Source organism: Rissa tridactyla, chromosome 2, assembly GCF_028500815.1.
Source record: "Rissa tridactyla isolate bRisTri1 chromosome 2, bRisTri1.patW.cur.20221130, whole genome shotgun sequence".
In the NCBI taxonomy this organism is placed as follows: domain Eukaryota; kingdom Metazoa; phylum Chordata; class Aves; order Charadriiformes; family Laridae; genus Rissa; species Rissa tridactyla.
In genome coordinates, this window is record NC_071467.1 from 56,105,136 (window position 1) to 56,120,320 (window position 15,185).

The following is a 15,185-nucleotide window of genomic DNA, read 5'->3' on the forward strand; positions in this document are numbered from 1 at the left end:
GCCTGACTCTCTTTCTCTCTCCTTTTTTTTCACCCAAGAATCCTAAACAAGGCATATTCCTATAATTTACCCTTAATTATACTTCATTGTAAATTAAATCAATAATAAACAAGCATGACATCAGTAAAGGTATTAAGGAGATAATGGCTTCTCTTCTGCCAGGCAAGTCTTCAATTTGCACAGTGCAGATGTGAAATGACACCATCAGTATGTATTTGGGCTACGCAGCCACGTAAACGGTGCACAGGCTTTCCCCTTTCAGCCACTTCACCTCGGCTTATTAGACGGACAGGCAAACAGTGGATCCTAATTCACTTGCTTTTGGCACCGAAGTCTCGGGGAATCCTGCAAATGGAGCAGCTGTTTAAGCGTGGCCCTGTTTGTCCGGCCACCCCACGAGTCTCAGATGAGAGATCCCTATTAGACCCCAAACAGCTGGCCTTTAGGAAGTCATTTGGGCCGAGCACCTGAAACCATAAGCGGTTAGACTCAGGAGCAGGAGAAACTGGATTTCTACTGCAAATTTGGAAAGAGCTGCCAGTTTAAAAAGCTGGGGTTTTTTCCACACTTCCATTTGTTCTTTCTGATGACCAGGGTGACATCTGGAAAGAAAAGCAGTTTAGCTTTTTTCTAAACAACATTCTTTCTTCCAGGACGCTCTGCCTGGTGCTGTTCTTACTGAAAATAATAACGTAATTACCATTAAATTAAAAGGGATCAAGAGGAGGCTCTCATCCCCTACAGGAATGTAGAGCAAAGTGAAGCTTCTTATGCTGTCACTTAACCTCCCAATTTCAATTGGCCCTTTGGGATGCTGGAGCAGGTCCTCCCTGATTAAGGAAGGGAACAGGCTCTCCATTTTTTTAGATGCACAAAGAGGGATGGCCGCTTTCTTACTCGTTGGCTTTAATTACTTTTAAGTGCCTATTCTGCTCTCTTTCTTCACTTTTACAATATTAAAGTCCACAGTATGAAGCTGAATACCTCCTGAGAGAAAGAGCTTTAATTCTCACTCACAATAATAATAGTAATAAGAACAATACATTTTAATGAAGTCAGGGATGGGGTTTATCTAGTACTTCCAACTGCCTCGCAGCCAAAACAGCTTTTTTTGCAAACTACTGAGTATGGGATTTTTAAGGTTCTGGCTTTGTTGCATTTACCTTTGATTTCGCTAATGATTGACATGTTTTCCTTGGAAGTGATAGGACTGCCAGTTTAGTTTGTAGGAGCATCACAGTTTCAATTGTAATTTCCACTTCCCTGGGTCTTTAACTTAGCTTCCTCCGTTTTGTGTGCTTGCATCACTTTGGAAGAGGAGTTTAAGCTGTCCTGGTTTTGTAGGGGTAATCGTAACAGCTCTGACTGAGGAGACGCTAACACAAGGTTTCAGCATCTACAGCAGAATGACAAGTACCTACCGAGGAGAATAAGCTGTCATGAACTGGAAGCATCTATGCCCTCGCCACTGGTTTTGTGGCCTGTATCGAGAGCAAGATTGTCTTTACTATAACTAGTAAAAGGTTATCCCAGCATCCATAACTGTGTGTTTTCATACAAAAGCTGAACCACCTATCGTTTTCTTATATTTTGACGTTACAGAGGTGACGTGCTCCTGTATATATATTTCTAATATATAAAAATAGGACTTCATCTTGCTACTCAAAAAGATTTAATCTGTCCCATTTGGGTTTTTCCTTCCTGGGCTGGACAGACTATGTAGGTCCAAGCCCCAGGCACTGCAGTACTACAGCAGAAAGCGGGCTGGCGCTGCGTGCCGCCCATACCTCGATGTTTCTGCTCCTTAGACAGTCAAAATTGTTTGTGTCCGCGTTGTGTTTGCATGTATATGGCCACCTTTTAAAGCTCATCCAAAGGATGCTGTATTCCTAAGTACAAGGAGTCCAAACACAGTCTGATTCCTATGCAAAAGTTTTGGGAATAGAAAAAAATTAAGCGTGGAAAAGAAGCTCAATTCAGTAAAAAAAAAAAAATCTGAGATGTTTGAATTACAGATTTCTTGATAGTATCTTAGATTTTAGTTTATCTGCAAAATTACACTAGAGAAAAGCAAACTGTGTATTTTTAACTGAAATCAGAGGCAAGAATAAGAAAAAAAAGTCACAGACTTACAATGTCAGAGTTGTGCTGTTAAGGGAGATGGAGAAAATGTCAGTTTTCCTGGAGTTAAAAGGCAGGTCTATCTACTGAAATATAGCTCGTGCCAACGCTTGCAGCTCTTTGGGGAACTTCTTTGGTGGGAGGAATGACATTGGATTCAAGTCTCCAAGGGAGACAGAGTGACTCTTAGGCTGGGAGAGCTCCTGTGCCCACTGAGACGATTTGGGAATATTCAGTTTCAGTGGGATGATTGTTTTCAGGGATTGGGTTGTTTAAAATGACGCGAGTTTCACTTCCCAAATTTGGTTGTAATAAATACTTTGAAGACAAATATTGTGTAATGTTTGTCCAGAAACTGATCAGATTTACTAATTCTAAAACCAGATATAGGTAAGAAGGGAGTTTAAGACATGAGCAATAGCATTGTAATTGCTTTTTGCAGGCTACTTAGTACATGAAAGCCATTGCTTAGTTCTTGAAGTATAAACATCGGGTTATAAACTAGATCCCATTAATTTGGTGATGACAGATGTTTTCCTTTATTGCAGATTTGTGTTTCCAAATTCTCATTTTACAACCAAATTATTAATCTAATCTAACAGTAGCATTCTGAAGATGATATTAAAATGTTAATTGATCTTAAATCTAATTGAGGTAGATTCAACTCCCGAGTCTGCAGACATCCCAAAGCAGTAACTGTGGTCCTGTTCATCCCAGAGGGCTGTATTAGCTCAGATAGTAGAGACTGTACTTTTGGTATGATTACCTTAGCCAAAATACCTAGTTAATATACTGGTAACACGAAAGTATGCTCCTTTTCTTAGGTTCAAAAGCCACTGCTACTCTCTAACCAGTTTCTAAAACCTTGACATTTTCTTCTGCATCTCCATCTTTACTGGGTAAACTTTTACTTTACCTCTTGAAAGTGTCTATAAATGTGAAGCATAGTGAAAAAGTGCGTATGTTAAAAAGAAAAGCAGGTCTTCGCCACAGTTCACTCAAGCATATGTTGTTATGTTTTCCTTTGTGAAAATACCAATAATTTGTCAAAACTTCACCAGGGTGTCGGCTGTAAACTGGCCTGAGTATTTGGCCATACCCTGAGGAGGGGTAGATAGGGCCTGGACCGTAAATTATTTTGAAAGAATTCTGCTGGGCTTGGTCTGCAGAGCTCATTTGCTTCCTCGCAGTCTGCTGGTTTTGGTTAATTAATGTATTTGCAGCTTCTGAGGGTGTCATTGCTGCAAGGATAACTTCTGTTACTGTGCTTACTTCATTCCTTTTCAGTCAGTGTATAGCTCAAGCATGATCCAGCTCACTGAGCAGTAACCCTTGAGCTTCTCCATCCACACAAATATCCTACTGCTGCAGCTGTCCCAGGGAGATTGTGGGGCAGGATGCCCCTATAGCAGAAAACTGAATATATTGAGAATGTATAGCGATATAGTGGGATTATGAGAAAACCCGTCTGTCCTTTCTGAGCATCTAAGGGGCACTGTGTCGAGCCCTGGGAGGGCTGTACTGGTGGAGCAGAACCTCGCTGCTGAGCCCAGAGTGGTTGTTTTAAAAATAGCAAGACTTGTGCTTACCTAAAGTTTGATTTACGCTGGTTCAGCTAACTGAAGTTAAAACATCGCTGTCTAAACACTGGAGTTTTTATACATGGATGGGATTTTAGTAGGAGTAACACTATTAATTCTAATGTAGAACCGTAGAATTGCCTAGGTTGGAAGGGAACTTTCAGATCATCTAGTCCAATCATCAACGTAACTCTGACAAAAACCATCACTAATCCGAACTATATCTCTAAGCACTACGTCTACCCATCTTTTAAATACCTCCAAGGATGGTGCCTCAACCACTTCCCTGGGCAGCCTGTTCCAATGCTTAATAACCCTTTCAGTGTAAAAATTTTCCCAAATATCCAGTCTAAACCTTCCCTGACGTAACTTGAGGCTATTTCCTCTTGTCCTATCGCCTGTTACTTGGGAGAAGAGACTGACCACCTGGCTAAAACCTCCGTTCAGGTAGTTGTAGAGAGCGATAAGGTCTCCCCTCAGCCTCCTTCTCTTTAGGAGGAGTTAACTATGTAACTATGCTAAAGAGGTTTGACCCATCTTCCTTTGGTCAGGACTGTGCTCAGAGGTAAGATCTGTCCCTCATTTGTGACTAAAGCTCAAGTGGAGCAAGATGAATATGGGGAGAAACATGACTGTCCATCCAGTTAGACCATGGGAAGGGGGAATGGTTGAGAGGACTACCAGGAGGGATGTAGGTGGACACATTCATGGAGGGACTGGACAGCAATGGTCCAGCACTGGGGGGGACTTTGTCAAGGGACCTAACTCCATAGCAGTGTCTTCTCCGCCTGATACAAGTGTGACATGTTCTCCAGCCATCCTTGGTATTTCGAGTGTCAGTTACAATTCAGAAGTGAGGTGACAGTGCAGCCAGCCCCAGTGCAAGTTCTTCGTGTATCTCATTTATGTTATGTTTTCTGCAGAAAATTTAGTCTTGGTAATGTCAAATGCAATTCTAAGGAAAACAATTTAAAAATTAGTAGTTTGTTTAAAATATTCTCTTCCTGGCTCTTTTTCTTGTTTTGTTCTGTTTTGTGTTTTTTTTCCCCCCAACTTTGTTCGAAGTTAGTAGAGTCATAGTTTTCCTCTCACAAAGTAGTTCAATGGCCTGTGCCCCTGAGCTTGGAAGACCTTTATAAGAGTTTTAGCTCTAGAGCTTCAGTCATCCACAGATTAAACAAATGGGAATGATAAGAGTTTATCCTGTTCAGCCGTTAAATCTTTAAATCTGACTTTAGAGAACATGTGCCACTCATGGCATAATGTGGAATTGGGACAGTTCACGATGCCCAGAAAATAATGACCAGGTTATTCCCATGGGCACAGGTTTTATTTTGTCCCTGTGGTCCTGTTATTGAAATGTGTGTGCACACAACCAAAACGCACTTCCTCCTGCACCCAACCCATCTGTCATTAAGCATGAGCATGGTCCTTGGCTCAGATGGGACAGCATTTTCATATGGGGCAGTTTGGTATGTGGTGTAAAGATGCATTAAAGTTTTCAAGGGGCAATTTCATTTTTTGGAAGTGCCAGTTGTTAAAAAGGCACATCACACAGGGCTGTTGAGGTTCTTGGCTAAGGAGGTTTACTGTAGTCTGAATAAAGCAAGGAATTGCTTCAGGTAGTGGCAAAGTATTATGCTGTTTTTATTTTGATTAGGGATGGTAAAATGAAGGTGTTTACCAGTTTCAGGAGACAGATAAGCATCTGGTCTATTTTTAATAAAGCAATTGTAGGAAATATAACAAATATTAATTAATTTAGTTCAGCATAATTAGTCAATGTTGGGATAAAACTTCTGTTCCCCTGACTTCTGGAGCTGCATGTTGCAATCTGTATCACTTCATTAATATGGTATCCTAGTGAGCATGTTTCCTATTTTGCTCCCACGGGTGAGATTTAGAGGTATGATGGAGCACTGTTTTGACTTCTCACAGGATGAGCTGGATGAACTTCGGGCTGAAATGGAAGAAATGCGTGACAGTTATTTAGAGGAAGATGTTTACCAGCTGCAGGAGCTCCGGCGAGAGCTGGACCGGGCAAACAAGAATTGCCGCATTCTGCAATATCGTCTCAGGAAAGCCGAACAGAAAAGCTTGAAAGTTGCACAAACAGGCCATGTGGATGGAGAGCTCATTAGGAGCCTGGAACAAGATTTAAAGGTGGGTGAGAGATTCGTATTCACAGCAAAAGACGGCAGACTGCAATTTAGCTCCCTGCGGTGGAAGGAAGGGTGCTCCAAACGTCAGGACCAATTTCCTTCTTCTGCGGTGGAGAACAAATATGCAGCTTATCGTCTTAAAAAGATGTGTTAGCGAGTAAAAAAACATATGCTTAGATTCAAAATGAAAGAAATGCAGTCAAGTTACATTTGTGCATTTGAAAGATTTAAAGGGTTTTGTTTTACTGGTTTTGCTGAAAACCTTAGCTTTGCAAAACTGTATAAACAAAACCTGATATGCTTTTCCCAATTCATGCCATTTCCTTCCTTTTCTCTTCTTGCTTATGCCAAATAACTGAAAAAAAACTAGTCAAAGTTGCATTTCTTGGTGCCTGATGAGTTACTCATAACAGGAACAGACTGTTATAATATTTTAGCAAGGCAGATCGAGAATCAAAATGCTGTTCCCATAAAAACACAAATTCCTGTAAAAATTATGTTCATACTGAAACAGTTTTTATATTTTTCAGAAATGTTTCCATCAAGGCTAAGCTTTGTACAGGCATGATGCTTATCTAGCTTTACTTGTCTTTCTTAATATTGCTATCTTGCTTTGAAAATATTTTCTGTAGAGAGGGACTGCTTACCAGTACAATTATTAAGTATTTGTGGACTTAAAAATGCAAACCATAAAACCTTCTGCAACTGGAATGATTGGTTCCCAGCCATGGGAATGGGAGTGACATATCAAGTCATCAAACTTTTCAAAATGCCAGACCTAATTTTCTCTTTTATGATAGAAAACAAGCAATAACCTTATCATAATAGTAATGATACATTACTCAGTAAAAATCTTGTACATAGATTCAAGTGAAAGAGATATTGAGTTTTTTAGTTTGCTTGCCTTGTTTTTGCTGACTTGTTGTAATTCAGTAATTCATCATTTTGCGTGATGAATCACCTTTCCAAATGCTTTTGGAGTAAATATTTATTCTTGTTAGGCTGGACTCAGAAAAGCTAAGCTAGCATATATTTCTGTGCTTTCATATCATTCTTGCCTAGTTGTGATTGCTGCCACAGCAGCAAATTTGGGTGGATGAGACTGCTGCATGGATGCAGCTTTGATCGATGACCTGTCAACTTTACAGTACAATTCCTTATCTTTTGTTTTATTGATGTGATGTACTGGGACTTTGATGTGTGGGTTTGGTATCTGCCTATTTCCTCTTGCTGTTCATGACATTGCTTTAGCATAATGTGGAGAGGGAGCTGGAGACGAGTAATCAAATCTATTTTCATCTTGGATTTCTTCATTAGAAATGAATATTCATTTTGGTACTTGGAAGGCTTGGAGTGTTTCATCAACAGTCTCATAATTGAATTAAAAATCTGCTGGCTATCTAGAGTTGTAATATGCTTCCTACTGTAGGAGACACACTGTAGCTGTTGCTCCTCATGGATCCTCTTCATGCCTTTGTGCTCTTCTGACCAGGTAGCCAAAGATGTTTCTGTCAGACTGCACCATGAGCTGGAGAGCGTGGAGGAGAAACGTGTTAAAGCAGAAGATGAAAATGAAATCCTTCGGCAGCAAATTATTGAGGTGGAAGTATCCAAGCAGACACTGCAAAATGAGCTGGACAAGTTAAAAGAGGTAAGCAATAGTCAGGAAAGCCATGCAGAGCGGTGTTGCTGGGTTAGGTGGGAAATTTGTCTTGCAAGCATCTTAGACTAACTCCGACATGAAATGCCTACTGATACTGTTTGTACAATTGCCTAAAAGGTCTCCTCACCTTTGGTGTATGTCCCAAATGTGTTGGTAATTGAGAAGCAATAAGAGAGGTAGAGCAATGATGCTGGGGCTTTTGTCCGGGGCTTCTCACAGGACTTCTGTCCCATTTTAAACTGTCTCCTCAAAGCCTCTCTTCCTACTGGAGCAAAACTATCTTTGATTTGACTCCAGCTGGCTCTGACTCTCCTTTATGCAGTCTGGGACTTCCACCTATTCAAGAGTCAAATAAGGAGTGCGTGACTTGTCTGAGAGGATCCTTCAGACAGGCTTTGGCTGGTGCTCTTCAGTGGTGACAGTGGGAGCCACCAGCATGAACTAGGCAGCAGGAATGTGGTCTGTAATGTATAAGTAACGTTGCACTTCAGGCGCAGAAACGCTGCCTGTTGAGAAAAGGGATCATTTCAATTGGAGCTGACACATAGTCATACCAGGTGAAGTGACAATCCTTAGAAGTAAGTGAGATGAGGCTCAGGGAACAGTAAATGAAAGCCAAATACTAAGCATGCTCTTTGCCGGAGCCCACATCCCGATCTGTAGCGGTATTTCTGTTCTCTTAACAGTAGAGCAGATTGGCAGCTCACAGCCTCTGCTCTGTTTTCAACCAGATTGAGACAGAGCATTTAAACATAATGAGGTAAGGCATTTATCCTCTGAGCCCTGCTCAGATTTAGAGAGCTTGGTGCGATTATGTGTTATTTTAATCTTTCAAACAATGCTTGCGAGTCAACCGGCGCAAAGCCTGACTCAGTTTTATAAGGACAACCCCTATGTAATTTCTCTGTGCATGTGGATTATGACTTGCAAGAGTTTTGGAGCATTTTATACCTAACAGGGCAGACCATCGGCCAGGGTAAATGTCAGTGTTGCTTAGATTACTTAGGAGCCTGACACGAAAGATAAAGTCTGCATGATGTTTTAGCTATTCTTTCTCAATGTTATTTGTGAGTGCTGTGCTTAATGGACATGATACCATGTTACAGGGTCTGCAGTCTATATTCCATGCAAAAATACGGTGTCATCCACAGTACTGAATGTATTGCTTGTTGTTGATTAACACACAGGTCCACTAGATGCTGCTTGATGGTCTTTGGGATTAAACAACTTGAGAAACTAAATTGTGGGTGAGCAGTGGGAAAGAAACTGGTCCAGCGGTGCTGGAGTCTCAAACTTGCTCTAACCAGGCCAAATTTACCCTGTTTCTCATATTGCTGCAGCCTAGCAGGGCTGGGAAGCCCAGCTAACCCAAGTGTCTCTCTGTTGCATTGCAAGGCGAAGTGAACGCACTCTTACTTCGGAAGCAAAAGTAAGAGGCAAAGGCTGGAGGGGAGCTAGGGAAAGGAGGAGGTGGCAGGTGGATGGGATGCATTCATGCTGATCTGGAAGGCACAGCAGGGCGTAAGATGTAGCATAAGATGTAGTAATAGTAGAAGAGATAGTCCTTTTTTATTTTTGTACCGTTAGTGGTGGTTTCTCTGGGAGTCAGAATTTCACAAGGTCACAGCAGGTGAAAAGATGGAGCTTTGGGTCGTCGGCAGGTCACACAAGGACAGATGAGGCAAAAGTTGGAGAAACACACTGATACGTGTGCCAGATAAGTATGTGTTTGCAATGTTATTGACATTGCTGAAAAATAAATAATAAAAAAATAAATTCTTGCCTCAAGATGTGTTCAAGTAACTACCAGAAGTACCAGAAGCAATGCCTCTTCAGGGACATTTAATGTGTACAGGGCTCTAAAGGAATGTGTGCTAGACATGCCAGTGGTAAAACTAGTGCTTTATATATCAGGAGAAAAATGACCCAAAGGCCATGCAGTTTCTTCCCAGTCCACCCTGACTATGCCTCTTGTCTATCTAAAGGCTGACAGTTAGAAGAAGCGTCTTTTCTATCCAGTCCTGGAGGGTTGCCCGAGACCCAGTTAGACAGTATTCGCTCTCTGATAGAGCTCACTCTCACCATATGCTCATTTTCTGTAACATTCTTGACTATTCTCAGGCCTTTTCCTCTATCATCCTCTGATCAACGAAAAGGTTTTCTCACATCCATGTTCACGTTCATTGCTTAATTCAGTGTTAACTTCTGCTTTGTCCTGCCGTACAATTCTCTCGGGTCTAGTTTCTCACTGCAGGGGGTGGCATATATGTTGATTAATGTATTTTGCATCCCAAAATATCTTTCGGCACTGTACATATCTCTGCAAGCACTCTTTCTTTAAAGCCACCTTTGTGTTTTATAATAATCTTTTGAAAAATTCCTAACATTTACGATGTTTAGTGCTGTTATATATTCTTTCACCCCCGTACCTGTTTTGATCTCCTGTGGTACTTTCAACAGTATTTTTTTGGTGTGAAATATCTACAGGCTTGTTCTATCTAAAGAAAATTTGTGTTTCCTTCAAAAAAGCCTTGCAGTTTTAACTTGGAAATTTGCTTTTGCCTCCTCCAAACCATATAATTTCAAGTTGTTGTATAAAGCAGACATGAGATAGCCTTTCCAGTTTTGTCACTAAATAACATTTCTCAGTGTGTCTCAGCTTTGCAAAGAATAGAAGCAAAGTTACAACAAAGAGGAAGGGTGACAAAAAGCCACCTGCCCTATCCTTCACCGTGCTCTTACCCCTTTTTCTACTGCTGTGTCGTAGCTAATGCACCTTCCTCCCCAGTCCCAGATGCTTCTGGATTCCCATTTCACGACATGCTTTCAGAAGCTTTTGCATAATCTATCAAAAAACACATCTAGACTCTTGTTTCGTTCTGGTATCTGTCAGGTACTCCCCACCATCAAAATACTCTGTTTTTCACTGATTGTTTCAATAAGGAGCTCTCAGATCATCAGTGATTCACTTAAAAGTTTTTAGGATAATGCCACCTCTTTCCCTTTTTTCTTTTTAAATTTTTCCATAAGCATGCTCCATCCCTCCAGTTTTCAAGCATTTCCTACAGATGTATTTTGAGCTAAGTTATGGATTGGTAAGGATTTTTAACCGATACTCATGGATTTTACCGGATTCTGATGTCTTCCAGTTAGACACTATTCTTCTCTGCCTGTCTTCATCAGCACCCTGGCATTCACTTTGCTTAATCGTGCCACTCTACTTCCCTTTTTTTCAGTCCTCTTAACCAAAAGATAATATGGTGCTTTCCTTTCCCATAATGCTTCCTAATCTTTTTTCAGATTTTGTTTGTTTGTCACTGGGTAGGTTCATCAATCTGCTACTCTTGCCTGGAGTACTTCCACTGATTCTTTCGAAGCTACTTCTTTTACCAGGTAATAATGTTTTCTCCCTCAATATTTTTTAAATTTACTGACTGTACCAAGTTTTTCTGCCTCAGTCTTTTCTAACTGCTGCAGCACTGTCGTTCATTGAATTTTTTTCCACAATTACGTTCACCTACTTTTTCAGTTTCCCTTTTTCAGCTCTTCCTTTTTTTTTTTTTTTTTTACTGTGAACTTTTCAACTGCTTTTGACCCTCTCTCTGATGCCTTTTTTGTGGCATTCTCCATCAGAGCTTCAGAGTTTGCCTACTGCTGTGAACGCTTCTTTGTAGCGCGTCCTTGCAAAACTGGGATGTCTCTAAGAACTCTCCCTTCTAGGAATTTGCTGGGATTTTCTGTGACTTACCAAAGCTGCTTCTTCCTTACAACTTTAGAAGCGAAGGCAGTGTACCCTCACAGATTCCATAAGTGCACGTATCACTGCCAAGGCTTGCTTGCTTTTTTCTCTTGTTGTATAGGTTATTAACATTGCCGTTTGAGTCAATAGGCTGCCAGGAGAGAAAAAAATGACTCCATCACTTCAGCAACATCCCCGCAACTGTCATTTCGCCCTTTCTAATATCCTAATTCAGCTCATGAGAGATACTGATGTATATTGAGAATTTAACTTGGTCAGCCAGCAAGCATTGAGAAAACTCTTTCCAAAGTTTCCTTTCTTTGCACCAGCGCAAACCCCTTAGCGATTCTTTCCTGAGCAGCAACAAACCAGCTCTTTTCTCAAAGGCTTGATAACAGCAAGCGGATTTTCTTTGAGATTTGAACGTCTTCCACTCAACATCTAACCCATCCCAAGCATCATTTCCTTGGAGCCACCAGGGCATCTTTAGGGAGTGTCTTCCTTATATTTTCTCAGCAAGGATGTTTCACAACTAGGTGATCTATCTTTAGTGTAAGTTTAAACAAGTATGAAGTCATGCTTGGCAACCGTTGGGTGCCTTTATGGACAGTGATCATTAAATCCCCTGCAAGTAATACCTCTCAGAGTAATCCTCTCTCTAAAAACTCCGTACCTAGGGAATAATAAATCATTTTTGCTACTTACTGTAGAAATGCACTGAGATGGCACAGGACCCGCTCCTGTTCCCTGTGGGGAGAATGAGTCAGTTGCTTTTTTGCAGCTGCTAAATGTGTATTTTCTTGCATTCTTTGTCTGGGTTTGGCATCGTGAGCCAGGGAAGAGAAAGAGTCAGGGCCGTGGCATTGCTGATGCTGCTGGGGAAGGGCATCCCTGCCGGACCAGACAAAGAGAGAGGAGGATTAGGGACGGGGGTAGCAGCTGCCGAAAGATTTGACGTGAGTGCTATGAAATGGTTTAGCAAGAAATGAATGACAATTGTGTAACTGGGAAGAAAGGGGCATTTATTGTTCGTGGGACGGCCGTACTGAGCAGGTGACGGTCTGTATTGCCGCTGAGAGCAGAAGGACCGGAGGGAGAGCAACCAGAGGTGTTGCTTTCTCTCTCGCAAGGACCTCTGGCCAAGCGGAAACCTCCTCTGCGATACTGAGGTTTTCTTGGCTGCTTCTTACTTCAGTTGAAATCATTTGTGCTTCGAGCCCTCCAGACTGTTGGGATGTTAGAGGCACAATTGCTATTCTCCGGGCATGTTCACTCGGGAAATCACTTCCAGTTGTTGGAGAACCACAACTGCGGCTCGTGTTCGCTGGTGTTTTTACAAAGGCAGGCAGAGGCAAAATGGGAAGGCAAGAAATACTGTTTCCATTCATTTCCACATGAGAGGAGAGAAGTGCAAGTCCACTAGCCGTTAATAATGTCTCCAACACATCTCTCCAGGACACAGACTGAGATGAAAACCAGTACATACTGTAAATGGGATTTCCCAGGTTACCTGTGGGCTTTTAGGGCAGCGGCTTCTCTCAAGGCTCTTTCATCCAAGGCTCGCTGGCTAATGGGGATGCTGCCATGCCTGAGCTTCCCCTCCCCTCCTCCCCTGCAGCACCTGGTTTTTGAGGCACAGTTCAAGAACTGATGCTTTTAACAGTCAAAGTAATGTTTCTGTTAAAATATCTGCTCCTTTTAACAGAGTGAAAAGCTGCATTCAGATGCTTATAAAAATGGTAGAAATATACAAGATGAGATGGAATATATTTCGGGCATATTATTTAGAGGCAAATTTTGCTCCAAAGTGCACGTGTACTACTCTGTTTAACATCACTAGAGGTGGAGAGCATTTTGCCAATAACAGAATTTAGCCCTATAAATATAATATAGCAAAATGAAATCTGGAGGCTACTACTTAGAGCTGAGCATGACAGTCTGATTTTCATTGCCTTGAACCATTTAAGTAGGGCATAATACATGCAGCATGTGTGTAAAGCGTGATTATTCCAATCTGAAATCACTTTTCCCTCTTTTCTCTCTGATATAAGTAAGTAGATACGGTGCAAAGATATACACAAATGGTGAAGAAATTATTCTTGGTGAAATCACGCTTGTTTGTAGAAAATATTGCCCACGTTTCATTAGCTAGCACTTTGTACATATTTATTAAGGTAGCACATAATGTTCTTCAGTCATTTCTCAAATGAAATTCACACACTGGGGTGAAGTAGGGCTATATTGTGAAAAATCTTTGATTGTTGTAACGTATCTGACTTTTCTTAGTTATTAGTGAGTTTAAGTGATGGGAATTTGCTGAGAAACAGGGCAAAGAGAAAACCTGTGAGCTATAGATTCAAATAACATTAAAAGGGCTAAGCAAGATCCCCAAGTGTTGACTCAGTAACCCTGCTTAGAAGTTACTGCTTGTGACAGTTATAAGTAATGAAGTCTTCTGCAATAATCATAACTAAAACCATTAACTGCATGAAAGTTTTACTGCAGCACCATTTTTTCTCTGGTATCTTTTTTTTCGCTGTGATAAATAATGAATTGGTACCTAAACCACAGTTAATGACTTATAATCATTGTGGCATTTCAGGAACTGTACGGATAGTGAAATAGTTTGTTCAGTGTTGATACCAACAAACAGGGTGGAGGGAAGGCGTGGGAGGGGATCTGGCTTGACTCAAAATGTATAGCAGTTAAGAAGCAAAGTCATTAACATAATTATTTTTTCCCAAAGAATGATACTATACATCTTCTAATGCGCTCTCCATATTTCTTTTTAGAAATTTAAAAAATATATGTAAACAAGAAAAGAAAACAACATTTTCTAATGGTTTGTGTTAGTCTCTTATGCTTACAAATAACCCCCCTGCCCCAAACAGTATCTGCATCTGAATTTGTGATTTACCAAATAAATTACTACCAAGCTTTGGCTAGCCTTTTACTTTCTAGGCATTTGTTATTTGTCCACGCTTGCTAGCAATCATCTGACACTAATTCCAAATCCTACTATAATGCTTGCAGAGAGGGGTTTTGAGAGAAAGCAGTAGTAACTCTGCTGATCAGATCCAGAGTTTTATATCCTGCAAAAAAACCCTGCCCTCCTGGTACTCAACCTGAGCAGAGCCCCTGCCCCCAGACGTGGGATTCTTCTAACTCACCCCCTTCGCGGCCTCACTCCCAAACGCTTTGGTGGACTTCAATTAGCCTTTGCCTATGGAGAAATGACATTTAAGTGATGGCATTTACAGCAGGAACAATCATCTACCGTAGCTGCACAATTGTCCGGGTACCGGTTAATTATAAGGAAACCTTCTTTGTGTAGTAACTGAAATTCCTCTATGTCCCATTTGTCGTGTATTTTTCTTGCTATATAGGAGAAGTCTTTCAGTAGCTAAAAGACTCTTTCAATAACAGAAACTGTCATGGAGATAACCTCCACGAAGCTCAAGTTGTGTATTGGTCTCCCCATCCTCCACCCAGTTACCAAAAATAATCCTGCTCTCTGTCACATGGGCTTCAGCAGTGACACTGCAAACAAACTGTAGCCTCTGTGACATCTATAGAGAACTTTCATGGGAAAAATATGGGCTTATTTTTTATTCTTTCCCTTAATCTACCCACAGCATAATTAAAGGTTTTCTTCAGCAAGCCCTTGTAAAATTTGGTAGCAAATCCTTCAAGTGCAGTTCTGGGGGGTAAAATGAGGGCATGATCTCCAATTTCTAACTAATGCTTCAATTGGGGCATAAGTCCTTGGTGAGGACAGATCCCTTTGCTTTCCTTGCCAAGGTGTGGGCAATCCCTTGTCCCAGGCCAAGCAAATTTTCGCCGCGTGTTTCTGTTCTGTGAGCAGAAGCAGGGATGTAAAGCCAGAATATCCACAACCGTGTGTACACTGGAGTTAATTA

The 15,185-nt window shown here is 41.2% G+C and overlaps 1 protein-coding gene across 10 annotated transcripts in view; it reads left to right on the plus strand.

The window, feature by feature from the left end:
- Positions 1-15,185, plus strand: part of MTCL1 (microtubule crosslinking factor 1) — a 110,800-nt gene that overhangs the window by 6,580 nt on the left and 89,035 nt on the right. For all 10 annotated transcript variants that reach the window (XM_054191721.1, XM_054191727.1, XM_054191728.1 and 7 more), the window contains exons 2-3: positions 5,640-5,864; positions 7,356-7,514. In XM_054191721.1, the coding sequence (XP_054047696.1) occupies positions 5,667-5,864; positions 7,356-7,514 (357 nt within the window). In that variant the 5' untranslated portion in view covers positions 5,640-5,666. The remainder of the gene's footprint in view (positions 1-5,639; positions 5,865-7,355; positions 7,515-15,185) is intronic.